At 43.7% G+C, this 24152-nt stretch overlaps 1 protein-coding gene across 6 annotated transcripts in view; it reads left to right on the top strand.

Moving 5' to 3' along the window:
* Window positions 1-24152, top strand: part of FRMD4A (FERM domain containing 4A) — a 365202-nt gene that overhangs the window by 227777 nt on the left and 113273 nt on the right. For all 6 annotated transcript variants that reach the window (XM_030940428.1, XM_030940429.1, XM_030940427.1 and 3 more), the window contains exons 6-7: window positions 16978-17034; window positions 17979-18001. In XM_030940428.1, coding sequence (XP_030796288.1) covers window positions 16978-17034; window positions 17979-18001 — 80 coding nt within the window. The remainder of the gene's footprint in view (window positions 1-16977; window positions 17035-17978; window positions 18002-24152) is intronic.

Raw genomic sequence — 24152 nt, 5'->3', positions numbered from 1 at the left:
CAACTGACTAATGTAGGGCCACAGAAAGCAAATTAACAGATGTTTTTCTGAATTCACAGCTTAAGTTCTACCTCTTACCTGGGTAAAATGTCAGGGACTCATCTGAAGTCCTGAAGTGTGAGGATTAGTTAGAATAAAAGGTTTACTAAGGAATTTAAAGGTAGTGCATTCAGTCAGGGCAAATTCCAGATGGACAAACCAGAGAACTTTCCAATGAAGATTTGATGGGTTCAGCCATTCCTGTGATCTCAGTAAGGAATTTTCTCTAGGTTATCAGGATGTTGATGGAAAATTAAATAAGTTTTTTTTTTTTTTTCCCCTTGAGATGGAGTCTCACTCTGTCACCCAGGCTAGAGTGTAATAGCGTAATCTCAGCTCACTGCAACCTCTGCCTCCTGGGTTCAAGCGATTCTCCTGCCTCAGCCTCCTGAGTAGGTGGGACTACAGGCACCAGCCACCATGCCTGGCTAATTTTTGTGTTTTTAGTAGAGACAGGGTTTGACCATGTTGGTCAGGCTGGTCTCAATCTCCTGACCTCGTGATCTGCCCACCTCGGCCTCCCAAAGTGCTGAGACTACAGACATGAGCCACCGCACCCAGCCAATTCTTTTTAAAAATAAATGAATAAATAAATAAATAAACAAATAAATAAATAAATGTAAAGCCCAGAGTGTCCTGAATTTTCTAAAAGTTTTATTATTATTATTATACTTTAAGTTCTGGGATACATGTGCAGAACGTGCAGGTTTGTTACATAGGTATACAAGTGCCATGATGGTTTGCTGCACCCATCAACCCGAGAGATAGATGTTGCTTTTTATCCCTGTTTACCCAGTGATGAAGATGAGATCACATACCTAATGAATGGCCAGGCTATGGTGCACCCTGGAGGGAGGCTCTCCTCGTATACTTCTCTGTGAGCTGTTCGATGGATAGATTCAAAGGAGTCTAGGGAGATACTGCTGCCTGGATTTTAAAATTTAATTAAGCTCAGGCCTTGGGGATTGCAAAAGCCCATTAAACCTTAAGACATACACACACACACACACACACACACACACACACACACACGAGTTGGAATGGTATCAGCCATCGCTTTCCCTCTGGAAGTACCTCAACACATTCACTGCACAGAATAGTTCCACCAAGTACAAATGTTCAGAATAACAGAGGGCCTGGTAATGATCAAATTCAGTTCTGTGAAAAGACCTCGTTTTGGGACGGTTGCTGAGCCAGGACTTAAACTGGGCTCAAACCCAGCACACTCAAGAGGACAGCATTTTGGGGTTTTGCCGAATGGAGGGAAAAGATACCAAATGCAGTTCCAGGTACCTTCAAATTCTTTCTTCTAAGACCCCATTTTCTCATTATAAAGTGGAAATAATACTAACCTTACATACAGGTTGTAAGAGTATTTGGTTTTTTTTAAAAAATGAATGTGAAAGCGCTTTGAAACCAAGTTCAGAAACAAAAGGTGAACGGTTTCCACCAGGTGGCAGCCTTGGGCAGGGAAGTAAATGAATGGCAAGGCTGAACCCACGAAATCACTCTCGAGCAGGGCAAGTAAAAAATTGTCCCGGGCCCACGCCTGTAATCCCAGCACTTTGGGAGGCCGAGGCGGGCGCATCACGAGGTCAGGAGTTCGAGACCAGCCTGAACAACATGGTGAAACGCCATCTCTACTAAAAGTACAAAAATTAGCCAGGTGTGGTGGCAGGCGCCTGTAATCCCAGCTAACTCAGGAGGCTCAGTCAGGAGAATTGCTTGAGCGAACCCGGGAGGCTGAGGTTGCAGTAAGCCGAGATTGCGCCGTTGCACTCCAGCCTGGGTGACAGAGCGAGACTCCGTCAAAAAAAAAAAAAAAAAAATTAATTGACCCAAAGCCTACTTGGGCAGATGCTTGGGGAAAGGGAGAGGAGTTGTTCAGTACTATCTCGTCCCAAATGCTGAGCTGGCACTGAAGGCTTCTGAACATCATGTACGCCTAGGACTTTGCGATTCAGGGAAAATTAAAAAGAATACATTTCAGAACTGAATACTACAGGTGCCCTGAGTGGAGGTGACGACACCTTTGCAGCCAGCCACATTTAGGATCAAGGTCCCGACAGCATCAGCCCACATGCTGAATGTCACCCCAGAACCCAGCTCTCTCTTCTCAGAATCTTTCCTTGGGCTTGGGCACATAAATGACCACAAATGACCAAGAGACAGCTTCTTTCAAATTTATACAGGAGACCAAGTTGCATCCCAAGGCCCCTGTCTCCTTCCCGTGATCAAGAATAATCTCTTCATTTGTATAAAATGCCATTTAAATTTTAGTTTTAAATTTCTTATATATATTATGATATTTGAGCCTCAGCATCTCTGCGTGAGATGGAGCAAGAATCAATAGCTTTCCAGAGGAGGAAGTAGGGAGAGAGAGTCTAAGTGACTCAGAGACGAAGGACTGGGGGATGGCTGGATAGCCTGTGTAACCTGTGTCAATGTAAAGATCATGATAGGCACTGCTGAGTGATCGAGAGTTCAGGTTTTGCTGTCAGGCAGACCCGGGATCTTTTCCCAGCCCTGCCCCTTGGTAAAAGGAATAAATGTGGGCACCTCCTGTAACGTCTCCAAGCTTCCCTTTCCTCTCTAATTGAGTAAGGATTATAAGGTCTAACCACAACCTTCTTGGGAAGATTCAGTGAGATAAAGCATGCAGAGTTCTTAGTCTCATGCCAGGCATGTGATTAGCTCGTTGGATTCAGACCCGAGGTTTTTTCTCTTGGCTGTGATTCTCTTTGTGCCACCCACACGGCCCCCTGGTGCTTTGGGGGCCTTGAAGAGCCCAGAGGGTGGTGTTAGACCCAGATAACCCATCCCGATGCTGATACCCAGACGCCTGGGTTTATCCAGTGTGGGTTTAATATCTGCTCCCTCCCTGTCTCTTGGGGAATGGTTCCTACCATATATTAAAATCTAAGTTGTCAAGGTAAAATAAGCTGCTTATTTTACTTTATCAAAGTTCAATTTCATTCACTTTTTTTTTTTTTTTTTTTTTTTTTGAGACAGTCTCACTCTGTCGCCCAGGCTGGAGTGCAGTGGTGCAATCTCAACTCATTGCAAGCTCCGCCTCCCAGGTTCATGCCATTCTCCTGCCTCAGCCTCCCCAGTAGCTGGGACTACAGATGCCCGCCACCACACCCGGCTAATTTTTTGCATTTTTAGTGGAGACGCGGGTTTCACCGTGTTAGCCAGGATGGTCTCCATCTCCTGACCTCGTGATCCGCCCGCCTCGGCCTCCCTAAGCACTGGGATTACAGGTGTGAGCCATGGTGCCCAGCCAATTTCATTCACTTTTTAAAGTATTAATATTGGTTTCTATCAAAGTAATATATGACATCATTTAAAACTCAAATGGTTCCACAAGGCTTGTTATGACAAACAGCCTCCTCCCTGCAACTCCTGCCACTTGCAACAGTTTTAGCTGTTTCTTCTAGTATTTGCCTCCATATAGGTAAATAATTGACACAGGGTATTATTCCTAGATTGATTCATTTTATTGAATTCCTGTTAAGATGGATGAAGATGGCCAGGCACAGTGGCTCACGCCTGTAAAATACCAGCACTTTGGGAGGCTGAGGTGGGGGGATCACTTGATCTTAGGAGCTTGAGACCAGCCTGGGCAACATAGTGAGATTCCATCTCTACAAAAAACACAAAAATTAGTCGGGTGTGGTGGCACATGCCTGTAGTCCCAGCTTCTCTGGAGGCTGAGGTGGGAGGATCATCTGAGCCCCAGAGATGGAGGTTGCAGTGAATCCAAGAGCCCAGATCACACTGCTGCCCTCCAGCCTGGTGGACAAAGCAAGACTTTGTCTAAAAAAAATTTAAAAAAGTAGGATGTAGATTTAGATTATAACCACCCACATTTTATTTCCTTTTCCATTTTCTCAATATAGTGATAGCACAATTCCGGCTTAAAGCGAGAGTCTTCAGCATGATATTATCGTGACTAATCCAAGTAGTATCCTGTGGTTGCAGCTCCTTTTTTAGACAACCCATTGTTTTACCCAAAGGGAATACTTGCCTTGCTTTCACTTGTTTAGTTTCTACATACCCTTCACTTTTCTCCAAAAGTTCCTGCAGATTCCCAGATGTCTACCAATATTAATTTCCAGCTACATCAGGTAGTTCTCAGTTCCTCTTTGGTTTGATTGTGGTTGCTGTGGCAGCTGCTACTGCTGTTGTTTTTCCAGGACCTCTCTCTTACGCTCCTCTATCCTCCTGCTCCAGCCTGGACTTGGTCTCATGCAGAGTCTCAACCCGGGATGTCTCATCCCCATCAGGGTCTTTCCTTCTCCCTCGCTGTGTATTGGGTCCTCTGTTTCATGGATCCGGAGACTTCCTATTTTTTGTTTTACACCATTGTTTCACTGGAGAACATCCTGCAGTCAATCCAGAGAAAGCACAGATGGGAAGTAAAATGTTTGGATCCTGGCATATCTGAAAAAGTCTTTATTCTAGCTTCATATCTAATGAATAGTTTGACTGGATACAGAAATAGACCAAAAAATTTTTCTCTCAGAATACCAAAGGCATTGCTCTGGAAAAGCCCACCATCCTATCCATTCCCCTTTGGCCCCCAACAATGGGATCTTTTGGGAACTCCTTTTTGCTCCTTTTGATGTAAAATTTCAGGATGGGTGCCCTGATGTGGGTCTTTGTAAATCCATTGTACTCTGTGTTCAACGGGCACTTTAGTCTGGAGATGTGACGTGCATTCTTTCTTAGTTGTGGGGTTCTTTTTGGATTGCTTCTTTGATATCTTCTCCCCTCTTGCCTGTGTCCTCTCTTTCCAGAATTCCTATTTATCAAGTGCTCGTCATGGCCTCCCGCTCTGATCCCTTGTCTCTCCAGCTGTCTGTCTCTGTCTTTTTCTTCTACTTTCTGGGAGGCTTTGTAGGGATTTACTTTAATCTCTTCTCTGGACTTTCTCACCTTTGCCATTATGGTTTTGTTTTTTGTTTGTTTGTTTTAATTTCTAAGAGTTTCTTTATATTATCTGATTTTTAAAATATTATGCTATCATTGTTTCAGGAACATAATATCCTCTCTTATCACTCTGATAATATTAGTTATCATTATTATTCTGTGTTTCCTTCCAGCTCTTTTTTTCCAATTTATTTGTGTTGGTCTCTCTTTCCTGTACGAGGCTTCCTCAGTTGTCTGCTGGCCCTGGTCTATCGCTTCACACTTGGAAACTAAGCAGATGCTCCATTTCAGGGTGGAATGGTCCCCCAGTGGGTGTCCCTGTGACGTGATCCCGTCGCAAGCTGGTTCTTTCCCTGGGGAACCCCGAATATCAGTATCTTGGTATCTGGACGTCTTTCCTCTCTGGATCTCCATTCTCTCCAGAGAAAACCCTTCCCTTCCTGCCTGGGACATGTCCTCCCACATCCAGGGATCTGGAGGGAACAGTCTCCATACTAGGTATAGAATTCTGTGTAATTCCTGCACTTCCGGTCCACTTCATCCCTGCTTCCTGTTCTTCAGAGAACGAACCTCTCATCTCTATAATAGCAGAAAGGCGAGGAAAGGTGTTTGGCTTTGTTTTGCTATTTTTCCCAGATTGTGAACACTGCCTTCCTACCTTCCGCTCTCTTTCCCAGCAGGCAGGAGGCAGGGCCACAGCAGGACAGTCCCTCTCACTTTCTCTTCCCTTCCACCCCTCTACTTTATACAATAGAGCAGGAAAACGTAGTCATTATCTATCCAAGTTGCAGAAAATTAAAATATGAATATGAGACACCGGGGCTGTCATTGTGTCCTTCAGGTGGAGTGGGAAGAAGTAGTGGAATGAGATTCCCACATGGTCCAACAGTGTGTCTGATGTGCTTGAACTCGCCAAGGAGACAGGTGGGTGATAGAGAGGACATTGGCCAGTGCGTGGATACATCTCATTTAGAAATGTGTGTCCCGTTCCATGGGAAACTCCCACAGGAAGCCTACCTGGAATGGTGTGTGTTCCCTGGAAAGAGACTGATGAGATGGCACAGCTCTCCCGCCAAGCCTTTTCCATCTGCTCCTCTCCCTCTTCCGGTGTGGCTTCCAACAGCCAACTGGAGGGGCTCATCCATCAGCCCCTGCAGGAGGCACGGGATTTATCCCATGAGAAGGGAGCGAGGCAGGGGATGTGGACCCTCAGCTCTTCCCGCACCTTCAGGCTGGATTGAATCCTGCCTATTCTGGGTTCTGCACTGACAGAAAATTATACACCATCAAAAATTAGTCATCACAGTGATGTCTGAAAGCTTTGCAAGCAGAGGTCATAAATGACAGAGTCCGTTTAGTTTTTTATCAGAAAGATTTCCACAAATGATACATCTTACAGTTATAAGAGAAATCAAGAAATCAACAGCTCCCCATCTTCTCCACACGCAAACATTCAGAGAGAAAAGAAAATTGGCGCTCACATTGAAAGACCTTTCCATTCACTTCCTCAGAGAAGTACTTTGATAGTTACTTGATTGAGGTTAGGTGGTATGCGTGGCTGTCAGAATGACTGGATGCACCATCAGTATCATCCGAAAGGCCACCAGATGGCTAACTAGGAGAAAGCAGGGCTGTATTGGCAGCACCAGTTTGCAAACTGAGAAGCCAAAGTTTCCAGCGTGGACTGAAGGTGCTCTTTTTGAAGAGGGAAAGGGCAGGTTGGGTTTTATGCCTCATGGTGTTCGTATTACATAATAGACTCATACACACTCAGCAGATTTGGGGAAAAGTTACGCATAGTTATGAAGGAGTGTCGAGTGTGTTTATCGCAGGTAGACATATAGGTGACATATGTCCCATGTTCACTTTAGGATGGGATTTTTGTCTTGGTTTTTTAAATTTTTAATTTTTGTGGGTACATAGTAGGTGTATATATTTATGGGATACATGAGATATTTTGATACAGGCATGCAATGTGTAATAACCACATCAGGGCAAATGGGGTATCCACCCCCTCAAGCATTTAGCATTTATCCTTTGTGTTATGAGCAATCCACTTCTACTCTTTTACTTATATGAAAATGTACAATTCAATCATTATTGACTACAGTTTCCCTGTTGTGCTATCAAATACTAGGTCTTATTCATTCTTTCTATTTTTTTGAACCCATTAACCAGCCCCGTCTCCCCCAATCCTTCCACCCTTCCCAGCCTCTGGTAACCATCCTTCTATTCTCTGTCTCTATGAGTTCAATGGTTTTCATTTTTAGCTCCCACAGTTAAGCGAGAAAATACGAACTTTGTCTTTCTGTGCCTGGCCTATTTTACTTAACATCATGACCTCTGGTTCCTTCCTGGGGTGGCTTTTAGCATTAAAATGAGGTGGAATTTGAGGCTCTTTACCTCACAAGGTGAACTATAGGACACAAAGACAGTTTGCGTGCAGCCTCTGTGGACTGCTGACGTTAGCCTAAAGTCTGCGGTAGTTCCTCAGAAGAGAATGTTTGTAAGACTGGCCCCCTGTCCAGTCAGAGTTGTAATGATCTGGGTTGTAAACCAGCGTTGACAGCTCCTACTGGTAGAGAGTTTAGCCACAGAAATTGAGAAATTTGCTAGGCCAGCTTGTCCTGAACCCTTGACCTGTAGGTAACTTAACCTTAGCATCTACTCTAGTTAATAAAGGGGCATCTATTCTGGTCTCTAAGATCACATCAGGAATCTAATATTTCACCTGTATAACTTTGCCCTGGTCCGAAGGGATTGGCTATGAACTATTTATGTATTTGTTTATGAGGCGGAGTCTCGCTCTGTCGCCCAGGCTGGAGCGCAGTGACGCAATCTCAGCTCACTGCAACCTCCGCCTCCCAGGTTCAAGCAATTCTCTTGCCTCAGCCTCCCAAGTAGCTGGGACTACTACAGGCGTGCGCCACCATACCCGGCTAATTTGTTTTTTTCGTATGTTTTGTTTTATTTTGCTTCCAAGTGAAACAAGGTCTCACCATGTTGCCCAGGCTGGTCTTAAACTCCCGGGCTCCAGTGATCCTCCTTCCTTGGCCTCCTAAAGTGCTTAGATTACAGGTGTGAGTCACCACATCCGGCTGGCAATGCACTCTTTAGGGACATTCATCACATTTCAATTATGCTTTGTCTACAAGCACTAACCTTCCCCAGCAGTGATAACCAAAGAAACAGGACTGTGGTTGTCATCTGGAGATGGGCTGAAATATGCTTCTTTCGGCTGGAGGAGAAGTTGGTACCAGCATTTTCTGAGTGGATTTTTAAGCTCATCTTCCATGGCCTATCACTGTTCTAGGCACATAGCCGATGCTCAGAAAATTATTTTTTAATTGGTTACTTTCCAATCCCAGGGAGCAAGGATTTGCATATTTCCTGAGAAATCACCGAATATTATTGCTACATTGCACTGAGAACAAATCATGACATAAAGGAAAAGGCTTAAAATTTCTGCTTTATGGGTGCTCTTGGGAGGGTGCAAGTCTTGTTCAAATTAGTCTAGGAGCCTCTGCGTGGTGGCTCATACCTATAATCCCAGAACTTTGGGAGGCCAAGAGTTTGAGATCAGCCTGGGCAACATAGCAAGACCACAACTCTACAAAAAAAAAAAAAAAGTATTTAATTAGCCAGGCGTGGTGGCACACACTTGTATTCCCAACTACTTGGGAAGCTGAGATGGGAGGATCATTTGAGCCCATGAGTTCGAGGCTGAAGTGAGCTAGGATCACATTAGGGCACTCCAGCCTGGATGACAGAGACCTTGTCTCTTAAAAAAAAAAAAAAAGTAGTTTAGGTAATCATCCTTGGGCCACATTTGCAGTTTAGGTCTAAATGCTATCTCTCTTGTTGATATTGAAATAAATGGTCTTTATTCAATATCTTCAATGTGCTTTGCTAATGATCAGATGACATCATCTCATCTGTAGGTGGGAGAACCACGCCAAAGCCCAGAATCACCTTCTACAGGACAACATAAATATCAGCCTCAGACTTACAGAGCTCTCGTCCTTACCTCTTAGTTTCATTGATGCAGGTTTAGAGCGTGCCCTTGTAGGACAGAGGGGAAATGAGAGAATGATAGACAGGTACCTTCTTTTTCAACTTTCAAGAAACAAACTTACATGGATCTGTCATCTTGGCTGTGCCCATGACCTCTAAAAGAATGATTACAGGCCAGGCGCAGTAGCTCACACCTATAATCCCAACACTTTGGGAGGCCAAGGCAGGAGGATTACTTGAGCCCAGGAGTTGAAGACCAGCCTGAGAAACATAGTGAGACCCCCATCTCTACAAAAAAAAAAAAAAATTAAAATTAGCTAAGCATGGTGGTGTGCGTCTGTGGTCCTAGCTACCCAGGAGGCTGAGGCAGGAGGATCACTTAAGCCCAGGAGTTCAAGGGTGCAGTGAACTATAGTGGTGCCACTGCACTCCATCCTGGGCAACAGAGCAAGACCCTGTCTCGACAAAAATAAATAAGTAAAAGTAAAAATTTTTTTAAATAGAACTTAATAAAGAGCGATTCCTTGAGATCCTGATATGGGCTGTCTGCCGTGGGGTGGACAGCGTGAGAAATCCCAGTGGGGCAGAATTAGGGCTGTGGCTGAGCACGAGTGGCATTCACCTCTTGGATCATTAGACAAACATGAAGTGACTTGATGCTGAAAAACTGGCAGAGGGCTAAGAATGAGCAATTGTGCAAGATCGCATCAGTCTCATCCTGCACCACAGCCCCTGTTTGCCCCGGGGGCAACTTTGCGTAGTCATGATGAGTTGTGCAATGAGGCATAGAGCCACAAGAAGAGAGAAAGTTGGGCTAAATATGGGCATTGTGTCCCACTTTAATGATATACGGTGTATTAGTCAGAGGAACAGGACCAATAGGATATATATAGATATACAGATATCAGAAAGAGACTTCTTATGAGGAGTTGGCTCACAAGATCATGGGGGCTGAGAAATCCCACAGTCTGCTGTCTACAAGCTGGAGACCCAGGAAAGCCAGTGGTGTCAGTCCACTGGCTGAGTCCAAAGACCTGAGAACCAGGGAGCCAGTGGTATAAGTCCCAGTCCAAGGACAAGAGAAGATGAAATGTGATGTCCCAGCTCAAAAAGCAAGGGACAGAAAGAAAGAAAAATGAAAAAAGGGGCGAGCTCCTCCATCCTCCATCTTTTGTTCTGTTCAAACCTTCCAGGATTGGGTGATGACCACCCTCACTGGGAAGGGTGGTCTATTGAGTCCACTGATTCAAATGCTGATCTTATCCAGAAACACCCTCATAGACACATCCAGAAACTGTTTAATCTGGGCGACTCAGGGCTGGATGCAGTGGCTCACGCCTATAATCCCAGCACTTTGGGAGGCTGAGATGGGTGGATCACTTGAGCCCAGGAGTTTGAGACCACCCTGGGCAACATGGTGAAACCCCATCTCTACTAAAAGTACAAAAAGCTAGCCGGTTGTGGTGATAGGCACCTGTAATCCCAGCTACTCAGGAAGCTAAGGCACGAGAATCACTCGAACCTAGGAGACAGAGGTTGCAGTCAGCCGAGATGGTGTCACCACACTCTAGCCTGGGTGACAGAGCAAGACCCTGTCTCAAAAATCAGTAAATAATGGGTAACCCTTGGCCTGTCAAGTTGACACATAAAATACACCACAGACATGGTGACCAGTATACACACACACACACACACACACACACTACCCATCTCTTTTAAAACAAAATCTTAGTAAAGATTCCTATAAATGCTAAGATATACTAAAGAACAAAGGCAAAACTGTGGAGTTCAGATTATCTATAGATACTCATCAGCAGAAATAAATAATATAGACCTAATAATTGTAGTGTGTTTTATCGTTTCCAAGTCACTTCTCCATTTATGCCTCACCAAACCCAGTAAAATAATTGGAAAGGAAATTGTTATCCCCATTTTACTGATAAGGAAAATCAAACTGAAGGTCAGGTGGTTCAGTCCATGTCCCCACGGCATTGGGGGGTTAAGACCAGAATATGGGACTTTCAGGGGACAGTAGAAATAATCTTAAGGAGAATAGCTTATCTATCATCTTTAGATGTTTTGTGGGTAAGAATAAACGTGGTGATAACTGGTGAGAATTCGTTAGGAAAACCCTTGATGGCTTTCCTAACCCTAGAAGTGGTTCTGAGTGGACTTTGCAAAGATTTTCCTTGACAAAATCTTCTCAACCTACCATATGGTTGTCAATTACATTTTCTCATGGAATTCTCATTCGTCTTACATCAGAGTTGGAATTCCTGCAATTCCGGACCATGGTGGGCTGCTTTTCATTAAGATTCTTGGTTGAGTATAAAGACCACCACCCAGTCCCTCCGAGCAAAGAGGCCCTCCGGCTCTCAGGACTCTTGGAGAACATCCATAACACCTGCCATTTGGGGTTCCCACGTGGCCACTTGTTAGAAACACTTGGAGGCCCTCAGAGGGAGATCTTTCTGAGAATATTGTTAGCCATGGTGCTGCTGATGAATGACCTCAGACCTCTTCCTTCGGCAGTTCAGTCACCTGGGATAAAACAACACAGCGTGGGAGGAAATGGGGCCGCCCTTCCCACCCCTACTCAGAGCACGTATGCACGTGCAAACACAGACACACACACACACACACACACACCTGCAGATGGTCACGGTTTGTCTTTCCATACCACTTCTCAAAAGATCAAAGGAAGCAGCATGCATTATTCAGTAGTAAGGAAAGCAGATGCCTAAAGTATACACCCAGTGGCCACAGTCACCAAAGGACCTTACATTCCCTCCTGCCAGTGTTGTCCCTCTGGGCTTCTCTAGTCTCAAAGTAAAGTTATTCCATGCCCACCAGACGGTCCAAGATTCCCAGGCAAGATTCCAGCTCAGTCAATGACCCTGCAGAAACCTCTCCTCCAATGGCTGCAGGAGCACTGGGGTCTTCACCACAGAGATGTGGATTGCATAAGCACAGAGGAATGTCACACCTCAGCCCCTGCATGAGGCAGACGGAAGCCACCCTCAAGCCTCCTGGAAGTGTCTTCTGCTCCTCCTATGATCCCATCTTGTCCTTAGTTAAGGGGAAAGCCCAGAATCCCAGGAAAAAATGGGATTTTTGCACACTGTGTGGTCTCCGCCAGTGTAGTTCCTCTGCTTGAGCAGAAACCCATGAAAGAAGCCGCCTCTGGCCAGGCGCGGTGGCTCACGCCTGTAATCCCAGCACTTTGGGAAGCCAAGGTGGGTGGATCACTTAAGGTCAGGAGTTTGAGACCAGCCTGGCCAACATGGTGAAACCCTGTTTCCACTAAAAATAAAAAAATTGGCCAGGTGTGGTGGTGCACACCTGTAATCCTCGCTACTTGGGAGGCTGTGGCACAAGAATTGCTGGAACCCAGAAGGCGGAGGTTGCAGTGAGCTGAGATTGCACCACTACATTCCAGTCTGAGTGACACAGTGAGATCCTGTCTCAAAAAAAAAAAAAAAATAAATGAAAAGCCACCTCTGGACCACTGAAAAAGTCAGATAAGGAAAAGGGAGAGTCATTTTCTTAATGTTCTGTGGGAGCACATTTCTGCTAGGAGGACCCCTGAAAACACCTGTTAACTCCTCTCTGTGGAACTTGGCTTTCAGGGTGCTTTGGTTTGGTTTTGTTTTTTGAGACGGAGCCTCACTCTGTCACCAGGCTGGAGTGCACTGGCGCTATCTTGGCTCACTGCAACCTCCACCACCCGGGTTCAAGCGATTCTCCTGCCTCAGCCTCCCGAGTAGCTGGGACTACAGGCATGCGCCACCACGCCCAGCTCATTTTTGTATTTTTAGTAGAGACAGGGTTTCACCATGTTGGCCAGGATGGTCTTGATCTCTTGACCTCATGATCTGCCTGCCTCAGCCTCCCAAGGTGCTGGGATTACAGGCCTAAACCACTGTGCCTGGCTGGCTTTCAGATTTTGCAGTACCATGGGAAATTTTCAGAGTGAGCCAGAAGTCTAGAGCTCTGCCCTACTGCAGTAGAATCTTAAGGATAAAGCCACCTGGAAGCACGGTGAGGTGTACAGGGGGGAAAAGGCATCGTGAACAAGTGACATTGGGGAATTGGGCAAAGACTGTCAGGATGTCTTCCCACCACCTTAGACTGGTTCTTATCCACACCCTTTTGGTCTTTGTGTTGAGTCCTCTGAGAACATCCAATGAAATGATCTTTCAACTCAATTCATGTTAAATAGGTGAGGTCAGAAGTGATAATGCGGCTCTTTCCATCAGATTGTGTAAGCATGTGCAATGCCTGGGGCACCTGATTCTTCAATCATTTCCCCTGCCACTGGCCACATTTCAACTCTTCCTGTTTTTGGTATCTTCACTGGGAGATAGATGGTCAAGGTCAGACTTTTCAACCGAAAAGTGACCACAGTTAACGCTGCCAGTTCTCACTTACGCCGAGAACAACTATGGTGAGAATCAATCAGGTTAGATATTTGATGGTGCATTTTTGGTAGCTTTCCTATGGATAACAGTTACGTTACAGTTAATGTTCACCAGTGATACTCTCCTGGAACCACATAATGGGCTGTGTAGAATAGAATAAAAGACCTTCCTTCATTTTCCCCGCCTCCACGCAGGTATATAGACAATTTCGTTTATCAGATGAATCAAACAGCAAGCTAAAAGCTATGTTCGCACTTAAAAGTGTTATTTTCTGATGGCTGGTTTTGAGCTGTGCATCAGATAAGCCTCAGCAGATGTTAAATATTAGCCCGCAGTCGACCATTGGCTGTAACATAGGTGTAAATGTTTGACAGAAAAGCACATATACAACAGTACACTAACAAGTGCACTCCAAGGCATTCAGGTGGGAATGGAAACGCACGTAGTGAGAGTAGAAACCATCTATTGTGGTAACCCTGGACAGTGTTTCTGTGAAGCCATTTGTACACTGTTAAATGATTTACATTCTGATGGGACCTGCTAATCCCAGAACTGCAATTCCAAACATTCTTCCACATCCCAGCACTGACAGCCTCTATCAATTCCAACCGCCATAAAGCTCTTTCAGCTGGTTAAACGTAAGGAATTATTGTCCCCAGTTCTTCCATAGGCTCTCATGAGTTCTTTTAAGCCATACTTCTAAGGTGATTCCAGGGCAAATATTAGTATCCAGCTTTGAAATTCCCAGGCCCAAAGGAGCCTGAATGATATCTCTCCTTCGAAAGATCCAGGTGTGCTTGAATGCATTGTTTTAAATTGCAGGAGCCAGTTCTGGACCTCTCAAAAAATAATTAGAAAATCCTTGAATCGGCTGGGCACAGTGGCTCATGCTTGTAATCCCAGCACTTTGGGAGGCCGAGGTGGGTGGATCACCTGAGGTCAGAAGTTCGAGACCAGCCTGGCCAACATGCTGAAACCCCGTCTCTACTAAAAATACAAAAAAAATTAGCCAGGCATGGTGGTGTGTGCCTGTAGTCTCAGCTACTTGGGAGGCTGAGGCAGGAGAATTGCTGGAACCCGGGAGGCGGAGGTTGCAGTGAGCCAAGATCACACCATTGCACTCCAGCCCGGACGACAACAATGAGACTCTGTCTCCAAAAAAAAAAAAAAAAAAATCCTTGAATCAGAGTCTGGCTTGTAATGCAAGTGAATAGAACTCTTGCTGAGCAAACTCGCATTATAAATGTTCTGAGACTGTGTTGGCTGAAACTGGGTTTCTATTGATTTTAGGGGAAATGGAAGTCCTAAGGGAGGTCACATACTGGACAAATAGTTGGGGGTCTGTTCCCGGCCCCTTAAGTGCCATTAAGGCCCTGTGGTTTCCAAAGTCCCTTAATGTTTTTGGATTCCATTCTCAGGGTCAGGCTGGCTAGTCTCTAAATCTCTTTTACCTCTAGCTCTCTGTCATCCAGTCAGCCACTATGGGATCTAGTGATATTAGGGAAAGAAAAATAAAGATGGACGTTTGTGCTTCAGCTTGACACCAGACATAGGATATCAATTCAATTGTGTATTATTCTGACATGCTGATGAACTCAAGGCTTCTCTTTGTCTTTAACACATGAGCTATGTATAATGAGACAGTGTTGTGCACTTAGAAGTTTATTAATGTAGGTCATGTTTTCATGTTTAGTGGGTTTGCTGTTTTGTTTGTTTGTTTGTTTGTTTGCTTGAGGCAGGGTCTCTCCGTCACCAGCGTAGTAGCATGATTACGACCCACTGTAGCCTCAACATTTCCAGGCTCAGGTGACCCTCCCACCCAAGTAGCTGGGACTACAGGCATGCACCACCACTCCAGGCTAATTTTTGTATTTTTAGTAGAGATGGGGTTTTGCCATGTTGGCCAGGCTGGTCTCGAACTCCTGGGCTCAAGTGATCCATCCACCTCAGCCTCCCAAAGCGCTGGGATTACAGGCATGAGCCACCATGCCAGGCTAAGTGTTTGTACCATACACACACACACACACACACACACACACACACACACACACACACGGAAATCTTTGGATATGATAGATATGTTTATTACCTTGATTGTGGTAATGGTGTCATGGGTGTATGCATCTGTCCAAACTCATAAAATTGTTTACATTAAACATATGCAGTTTTTTGAGGTGTTTTAGTTCTATTTCAATAAAGCTGTTTTGGCTGGGTATGGGGGCTTACACCTGTAATCATCCCAACACTTTGGGAGGCCAAGGCAGGCACATGATCTGATGCCAGGAGTTCCAGACCAGCCTGGCTAACCTGGTGAAACCCCATCTCTATACATACAAAAAAATTAGCCGGGTGTGGTGGTGCATGCCTGTAGTCCCAGCTACTCAGGAGGCCGAGGCAGGAGAATCACTTGTACCCGGGAGGTGGAGGTTGCACTGAACCGAGATTGCACCACTGTACTCCCGCTTGGGTGACACAGCGAGACTCTGTCTCAAAAAAAAAAAAAAAGAAAAAGGCTGTTTTAAAAAATATGAACTATATACATTTTGAAATATAAATTTCAAAAATATAAAGAGAGAGAGAAAAAAGGAATTTTTTCAAAAACCAATGAGAGGTTTAAGTGCTTTGAAGACCAAGTCCCTAGATCACAATTAAGTATTTGGGGGAAGAACTACTAGGCGGAAACATTGTGAAACATACACTCTGTAACAGCGCTGACCAGTAGAACTTTCTACAGTGGTTGAAATGTTCTGTATCTGAGCTGACAACACGGTAGTCACTAGCGACATGAACTGTAGAGCACATGAAAGAAATCTGGCTCGTACAACTGAAGAACTGTATTTTCACCTTGTATTTAATTTTAAGGAGTCACAATCCCACTGTAACACTCCTTTCAAACAAAGCCTTTCAATAAAGCCTTTCTTTCCATAACGTTCTGAGTTTAGTTCATACAGAAAATGCGTTTTGTTGTCAAGCATCTCTGTTCCAGTGATTAATAACATTAACAAACAGGTTTGTAAAATGCTGGGGCCTAGTCTGCCTCTTAATTTCTTGAAAGATGTAAAGATGAGGCCTTTGAGATAATGGGGTAGGCCCGAGCCCCCTAGTCCATCCCAGCTAAGAGCAGCAAAAAGGATGTTGGGAGTGTTTAGGACTGAATAATTCAGGGCAGTGGTCTCAGAGACTCAAGACGTTCTATGAATATGGAAGATTCTGAGCAAATCCTCAGAAAAGGAAGCTTTCCTTTTTTTTTTTTCTTTTAAGCCAGGGTCTCACCCCATTACCCAGGCTGGAGTACAGTGGTGCTATCACAGCTCACTACAGCCTCAACCTCCCAGGCTAAGAGATCCTCCTACCTCAGCCTCCAAAACAGTTGAGTCTACAGACGTGCAACATCCTGCCTGGCTAATTTTTTAATTTTCTGTAGAGACAGGATCTCGTTATGTTGCCCAGGCTGGTCTCAAACTCCCGGGCTGAGTAATCCTCCCGAAGAAGAGCTGTCATTTTTAAAAAAAGAGAAAAGTGGTTGTTAAATACCAAACGTGTCTTCCTTTGTTGTTTTTCCTTTCAGGAGCTTATTGACGTTGACAGTGAAGTGGTGTTTGAATTAGCTTCCTATATTTTACAGGTAAGTTGTTTTTCTCCTCCTCTTTATGTCCCAGGGCCATACATAGAAGAAAGGAAATAAGACTCACCGGGCATAGCTGTGTCCACTCACTATTTGTCGTCTTACCTTTTTTTAGCCACAAGCTGCATAGAGCTATTAGAGACACTGACGGAAACCATAGCAATAAACAGGCGCTTGTAGTATTTCAAAATTTTAAGACAGCAAATCCCTGTAAAGCAAAGTTGTGTGTTTAACCTGAGCCTGGGAGAAACTGAGATCATTTACTGACCCCATTTTCTTTGGGTTTGGTACTTTCACCCTGGAGAAAGCCAAGTGAATAGCTAGAGTTGGTGGCCAAAAAATCATGTTCTGCCCCCTGGAAAGACAAGGAAAAGCCCTTTAGGTTATGCAAAAAAAAAAAAAAAAAAAAAAGGTGTTATAGAATATTAGCTTAATAGTGGCAAGATGAGTTTAAATGATATCATTTCTTTATTCCTTCAATAAGTATTTATTGAGCAACTACTATGTTTAAGGTATTATACTGGATTCACTAAAGTTTCCCTGGTCCCTACCTCCAGAGTCTTCAGTATAATTGGGGACTAGCATAAAATACAAACCAAAACAAAAAGTGACCCTAGAAATAGACAGTTCTAACCAGATACATGTTCATATTTAGTATCTTTAAACTAGAACACGTCAGACCCGGGCTTTGAGGTGTAGATGAACATTTTGTCATTATCAGTCACTTTCTTTGTATATAACTTTCGAGAGTTTAATTTCATGTCTCATATTCAAATAGCAAAGGTATGCATTCTATTTTAATTGTATTCCTGCAGCAAATAGGATGATAACTGCAGGAAGCTGAACTCATCTCATTCAGTAGAGAAACTCTCATGATTATAGAATGTAGAGTCTCTAACACTGGCTTAGTGTATTTCGCTGATGTTGAATTTTTTCTTCTACAGGAGGCAAAGGGAGATTTTTCTAGGTGAGTTTACAATTTTTTGTTGTTGTTGTTTAAAATGTAAACCCTTGCTTCTCTATTAAAAGAAACTATTCAGGATGTCCTTTTCAGGTGGACAATTTATTCATGTTGTATGTTAATGATGAGATCTAACTCTCAACTTGTCCATTGAAACAGATAGATCAGGTAGAGAAAACATAGTAATAGCAAGGATGATGTTCTCCACTACATGCAAAGCCCGGAGATTACTGGAAAGCTGACATTAGGGCCCAGCGTCACACATGCCCATTGTCCTGAGGTTGGACAGGCTGCTCAAATGTCTCATAGAGGCTGGAATCACCATTGTGGTGTAAATATGGTTGCAGATAACCCGTCAGTCCTGACAAGTAGGTGGACATCTTTTTTTCTCTCAGTGTAGTCCCTGTCCCTCAAGGGACAAAATGCCATCTTCTAGGGAAATGTCATTCGTGAAAGTGTTAACAACATAAAAATACCGCACCTCTGCTTTGCTTCTGTCTTAGGATATTGTGTTGGAGAAAACATAAACAGACAACTACTGGAAATCTGTGAATGGCATTAATAGCCTTGTAAAACTGCAAACTCGCCATTTATTTCAGTCCTCACAGTGTTGATCCGTATGGCTGAAATTGCCCTGAAATCTCTCGTGATCATCACCAGACCCGGAGCAGAGCAGAGGGTGTAGCCAGCCACCAGCAGGGCTGTCTGCTCAAAGGCAGACGTTATTCCTGGGATTCTGTTTGATTAAGCTCCTCTGAAAAAGAAAAAAAAAAAAAAGGAAAAGGCCAGAGTAACCCGTTCTGGAGAATCTAGGTTTAGAGGCAAACAGAGTAAACCGCATGAACAGGAAAGGAAGGCATCGAGGCATAAGTTTCTGGCCCATCAACAGGAAATTAGCAAATTGGTATTCAAAAGAAACACAAATCAGACCTCTGCTCCATCTAAGAACCTGTCTGTTTCCCCATGCTTTGAGGGATTTCATCTGTAAATGCAGCAAAAACTACTTCTGTTGGTGGCCACCTGTACTTGGCTGTCTTTGTCACCGGTTTTTCAGTTCTCAACTGCTGTCTCCTTGCTCTCCTGGTACATTTCTCAGGCTTGCTGTTTTGCTATTATTATTTTTTAAATTTTTTCAGAGGCAAGGTCTCCTTCTGTTACCCAGGCTGGAGTGCAGTCATGGCTCACTCTAACCTCCAACTCCTGGGCTCGAGTGATCCTCCTGCCTCAGCCTCCCAACTAGCTGGGACCACAGGCATGAGTCACTGCACCGGGCTAATTCTTTTTTTTTTTTTTTTTGTAGAGATGAGCTCTCACTGTGTTGACTGTTCTCAGTCAGACATCTCAGCAAAAGCAAAAAATTATTTTACAATCTAAAACAAGGATGAGCAAGCTTCTTCTGTTAAGGGCCAGATTGTCAGTATCTTGAGTTTTGCACACAGCACGATCTCTGTTGCAATTACACCACTCTTCCTAAGTGCAAAAGCAGCCCAATAGGATAAGTAAATGGATGAGCCTGATTATGTTCCAATAAAACTTTATTTATGGATACAGAAATTTGAATTTCATATAAATGTTTATGTATCACAAAATATTCTTCTTCTTTCGAGTTCTTTTTCCAACCACTTAAAAACGTAAAAGCCATCCTTAGTTTATGAGTAATACATAAGCAGAGGACTGAATTTGTCCAGGGGGTTGTAGTTGCTGACTCTGATCTCAAATGCCATCTCTTCAGCTCTGTTTGAATATTTGCATAAAGAGACCTCTGGGCCTCTTTTAGTTAAGTTTTCCAAGTTTTTGGTATAAAGCAGTGCTGGTCAAACTTTTAAATAGATAATGACTGCAACTAGCTTTGGCTGGAGACCTTGAACTTTGTAGGTGGCCAGTAACCATTTACTGAATTTGCTAAACATAATGTTTTCAGGTTATAGAAACTAAATCTTGTTATAATTTTTCTTTGTTACTGTTTTATGACATTAATTTGGCCTTGGAATTTGGGGTTTTGATAAGTACCAGTCCATATCTACTTACAAAGATTTCGAAGTCCCATGAAAAAATAATTTAAAAACCACAAATCCAATGAATTCCAGTGTCTAGTCTACTTACTCATATTTTTCCTTCCACATTTCTTTCACCAGCTCTGAACTCTGCTGTAAATATTATTTATTTTGAGAGTACCCTGGCAGGATGGAATGTGAACTGGGAATAGCATGATCTGGCCCCACGGATCATGGGAACGTGTGGCCACATGGATTGCCAGGGAGAAGGAAGTGCAGGCTTGGCCTCCACAGTAATTCATGGCCCCCTAATGAGCTTCTGGAATGCTAGCTTGTTGGCTAAATTCAAAGAAACAAAGGATCTGGGTTGTGCTCCATTTGTCAAAGTGCTACTGCTACCTAGCAGTTTGTAAGCGCAGCTGTCTGGGAGGAGAAATCACTGTCAGGAGAGGGGAGAGGTCAGACACCTTATCCAAAAGGTCAGTGTATCTCACAGCCTAAAACCTGCACCATGGACAGTGGGGGTGATCTGTTACGTGGGAGTCTCTGATAAACACCCTTTTTCTGTAGCAGGCCCATGCTAGTAAAGCCATCTTCAGAGGTCCAGAGAAACTAGTACACTTGAGTGGCCTAAAATTTTGGAATAACAGAAGTAATTCTAAATTCCTTCCCATCTACTTCTGGGAAGATACCCAGCACGTCAAAACTGACCACACTTGGTTCAGCGGCTAAACGTTAGGTATTTTAGATGTCCCATTCTCATAACTTATGTAATTCCTATAAACAAATTTATTTGTGATTTATTGTAGAAAGTTGTTTTTGCTATTGATGCAGGATTTTTTGCTCCTTGGTTCAGCTAAAATCCAGCTTCTTGTCTCACGACCAGGAAAAATTAGGCACACAGACAAATGGAAGGGGGAGGAGAGTGGATTATTAAGTGAAAAGAAGTCTCTCAGCATAGAAGGAGAGGGTCCTGCTGACAGGCTCCCACCTCACAGATTGAATATCAGTCTCCTCCCCTACATAAGGCATGAATTCTTGGCGGCTCCACCCCCTTCTCCCAGTGCACATGTGGGCCCTGGTCCCTTGCAGGCACACCCCCGGGCAAGACCCTGTGCAGGTTTCCTTACCTGCATCTGCATGCCTCCTGCATCTATCACTGTTATTAAATGCATGACTATATAACCTCAGTTTTATTTAAAGGAATGGCTTTGATTTCCATACTGTAGTTTTCCTGAACAACATTAATAAAATACCAGCCAGCTTAGAACACACAGAACCCTAGAAAAGGCTTTTCTAGATATAACACAGGGTCCAGGGCTAAACTCTAAGATCTAAAATCTAGAGGATCCAATAACCTTTTAAATGAATGGCCATCCACAAAAGATAAAGTAACTCTTTCATAGCCTGAGAAGTCCTGAATCTATAACTTCCCAAAAGGCTATTTTCTTCAGGATACTATTATCCTAGATATTTACATTTCAGGGACTATATCCAAATTACATTTATGTGGAATGAGTATTAATCCATAAATTATGGGAGCAGTTTCCTTGAGGTACAGGAGAAAAGGGGATTGCTTTTACAAAAGAGAAGTCAAGGGCTGGGTGCACTGGCTCACGCCTGTAATCCCAGCACTTTGGGAGCAGGTAAATCACCTGAGTTCAGGAGTTCAAGACCAGCCTGGCCAACATGGTGAAACGCTGTCTCTATTAAAAATACAAAAAGTAGCCAGGTGTGGTGGTGTGCACCTGTGATCCCAGCTACTCGGGAGGCTGAGGCAGGAGAATTGCTTGAACCCAGTTGGCGGAGGTTGCAGTGAGCCGAGATGGCGCCATTACACTCCAGCCTGGGTGATGAGCAAAACTCCCTCTCACAAAAAAAAAAAAAAAAGACGAACTCAAAAGTGCTGATACACCTTAATGGAAAGAGAACTATATAAGTCAATTCTGAACTGTAGCTACTGTTTCTCATGAAACTCACTTGCTCTTCCGTTTCTTCTTTTGGGCTCTCTGTTTTGCTCAGCAGATGCCTGAAGGCTTATACTTACATAACTCTTTTCTTTCCCATTAACAGAATAGCTCACTTCCTTGTCTTATTGGACTTTACGCTGAAATGTCAGGTTTAGCGTGCTGAGAGGAAATGACTGTAATCGAGATAGATAATTAGTATCGCCTGCCATAGGAAGAGATACAGACCACACATGTTCATATTCTACCAAACAGAGGGTAAATTTGTACGATGCCTCTAAAGGTTTAGGAAATAGTCTTATCTAAAAATAACATTTTTCACTTTTATTGTTTTCCTTAGCACAGCATGTAGTAATCTCGTTTCATTTCCTGATGTATATACATGTAGAACAAAAAACCTCATGTCTGTCGACAGTCAAGAAGTCAGTAGAGTTGGCATTTCTGTTTAAAAACAATTCAGTAGCCTCCGAGCTGTTAACAAAGGCAGCTGTGGGCCAAATATTTGGAAGACGAGAACTGATGCAGTTTAAAAACAGCAACAAAAAAATATCTTTCGATAATCACTGTTGACCACTGGCCAACTAACTAACAGATTCTTATATATGATTCCATGATTCTTACATATTTTATTCATCAGAAACACCTCAGGGGTTTGGGAATGGAACACTGATGTTTTCTATTTCAAAGCTTTTTTAAAACTCTCGGGTGATGCTAGAAAAACTAATATTCTCTTCCTTAAAAAGATCAGTGCAGAGAATACCTCATTTAATCGACTGATAGGACATCCAATTTTCTAGTTATATTCTAATTTAATTTAAAAGAAGTCTTATTGCAACACTGTACTAAGGGAGATATTACATACAAAAACTTGATTTTGGGGTTTTTGTCTCTAAGGGGACCTTAACTGAAAACCTTATCAGCCAATCTCCTTACCCTGACTTTGAGAATCTCTTCACCTCTGCCAGCCCTTCTGATCTTTCTAAAAATGTGCTGCAAATTTTCTTAAAATAATAATTTTAAGCAAAGCATGGTGGCTCACGTCTGTAATCTCAGCACTGTGGGAGGCCGAGGCGGGTGAATTGCTTGAGCCCAGGAGTTCGAGACCAACCAGGGCAACATGGCAAAACCCCATCTCCACTAAAAATACAAAAACAATTAGCCAGGCATGGTGGTGAGGACCTGTAGTCCCAGCTACTTGGGAGGCTGAGGTGGGAGGATTGTTTGATCCCGGGAGGCAGAGGCTGCCACTGCAGTGAGTCAAGATCGCACCACTGTACTCCAGCCTGAGTCACAGAGTGAGACCCTGTCTCCAAAAATAAAATAAAAAATAACCTTTAGCATTTTGCAATATTGAAGTGCTTTTAAAATGTTTTGCGCTAAACAACGCAAATCACAAATGCCAAAATCACACTACCTTTGAAATAAAGAATCGTCCATACATTAACAGAGACAAGTAAAAAACATCTGTTCTATAGAATTTTTCGTTAGCAAGATTTATTGAAAACAGATCAGTAAAGCTGTGTTACTCTGGAGCCTCTTCTGGGACCTGGAAATATCTTTGTTTCCGAGGACTGGTTATACTGATGCTAATCACTAAAACAGGATTCTCCCAGCATGAGATTTATTAGGACCAGAAAGCAAACAGCACCCGAAAAAGACAGATAGTAAGGAAATTCCGTGTAAAGATTCTTGGGCCGGCCGGGCGCGGTGGCTCAAGCCTGTAATCCCAGCACTTTGGGAGGCCGAGACGGGTGGATCACGAGGTCAGGAGATCGAGACCATCCTGGCCAATACGGTGAAACCCCGTCTCTACTAAAAAATACAAAAAACTAGCCGGGCGAGGTGGCGGGCGCCTGTAGTCCCAGCTACTTGGGAGGCTGAGGCAGGAGAATGGCATGAACCCAGGAGGCGGAGCTTGCAGTGAGCTGAGATCTGGCCACTGCACTCCAGCCTGGGCGACAGAGCGAGACTCTGTCTCAAAAAAAAAAAAAAAAAGATTCTTGGGCCACGTTTTGCCTACCTGGCTCTGTTCAGCAGGGCCCATTACATGCTGAAGAGGCGATGGAAGGCACCTTGTGTCTACAGGCTCACCATTCCAAATAAACACAGCCACCGAAGGAAAAGAACTCACGTTTTGATTGAGTACTTGGGAGTCAGTTTATATGACATCTGTAGAAGGTGAAATGCCAGTCCAAG

Source organism: Rhinopithecus roxellana, chromosome 11 (assembly GCF_007565055.1).
Source record: "Rhinopithecus roxellana isolate Shanxi Qingling chromosome 11, ASM756505v1, whole genome shotgun sequence".
Classification (NCBI taxonomy): domain Eukaryota; kingdom Metazoa; phylum Chordata; class Mammalia; order Primates; family Cercopithecidae; genus Rhinopithecus; species Rhinopithecus roxellana.
Note: the sequence above shows the minus strand (reverse complement) of the source record. Positions and strands in the feature narration are given on the sequence as shown.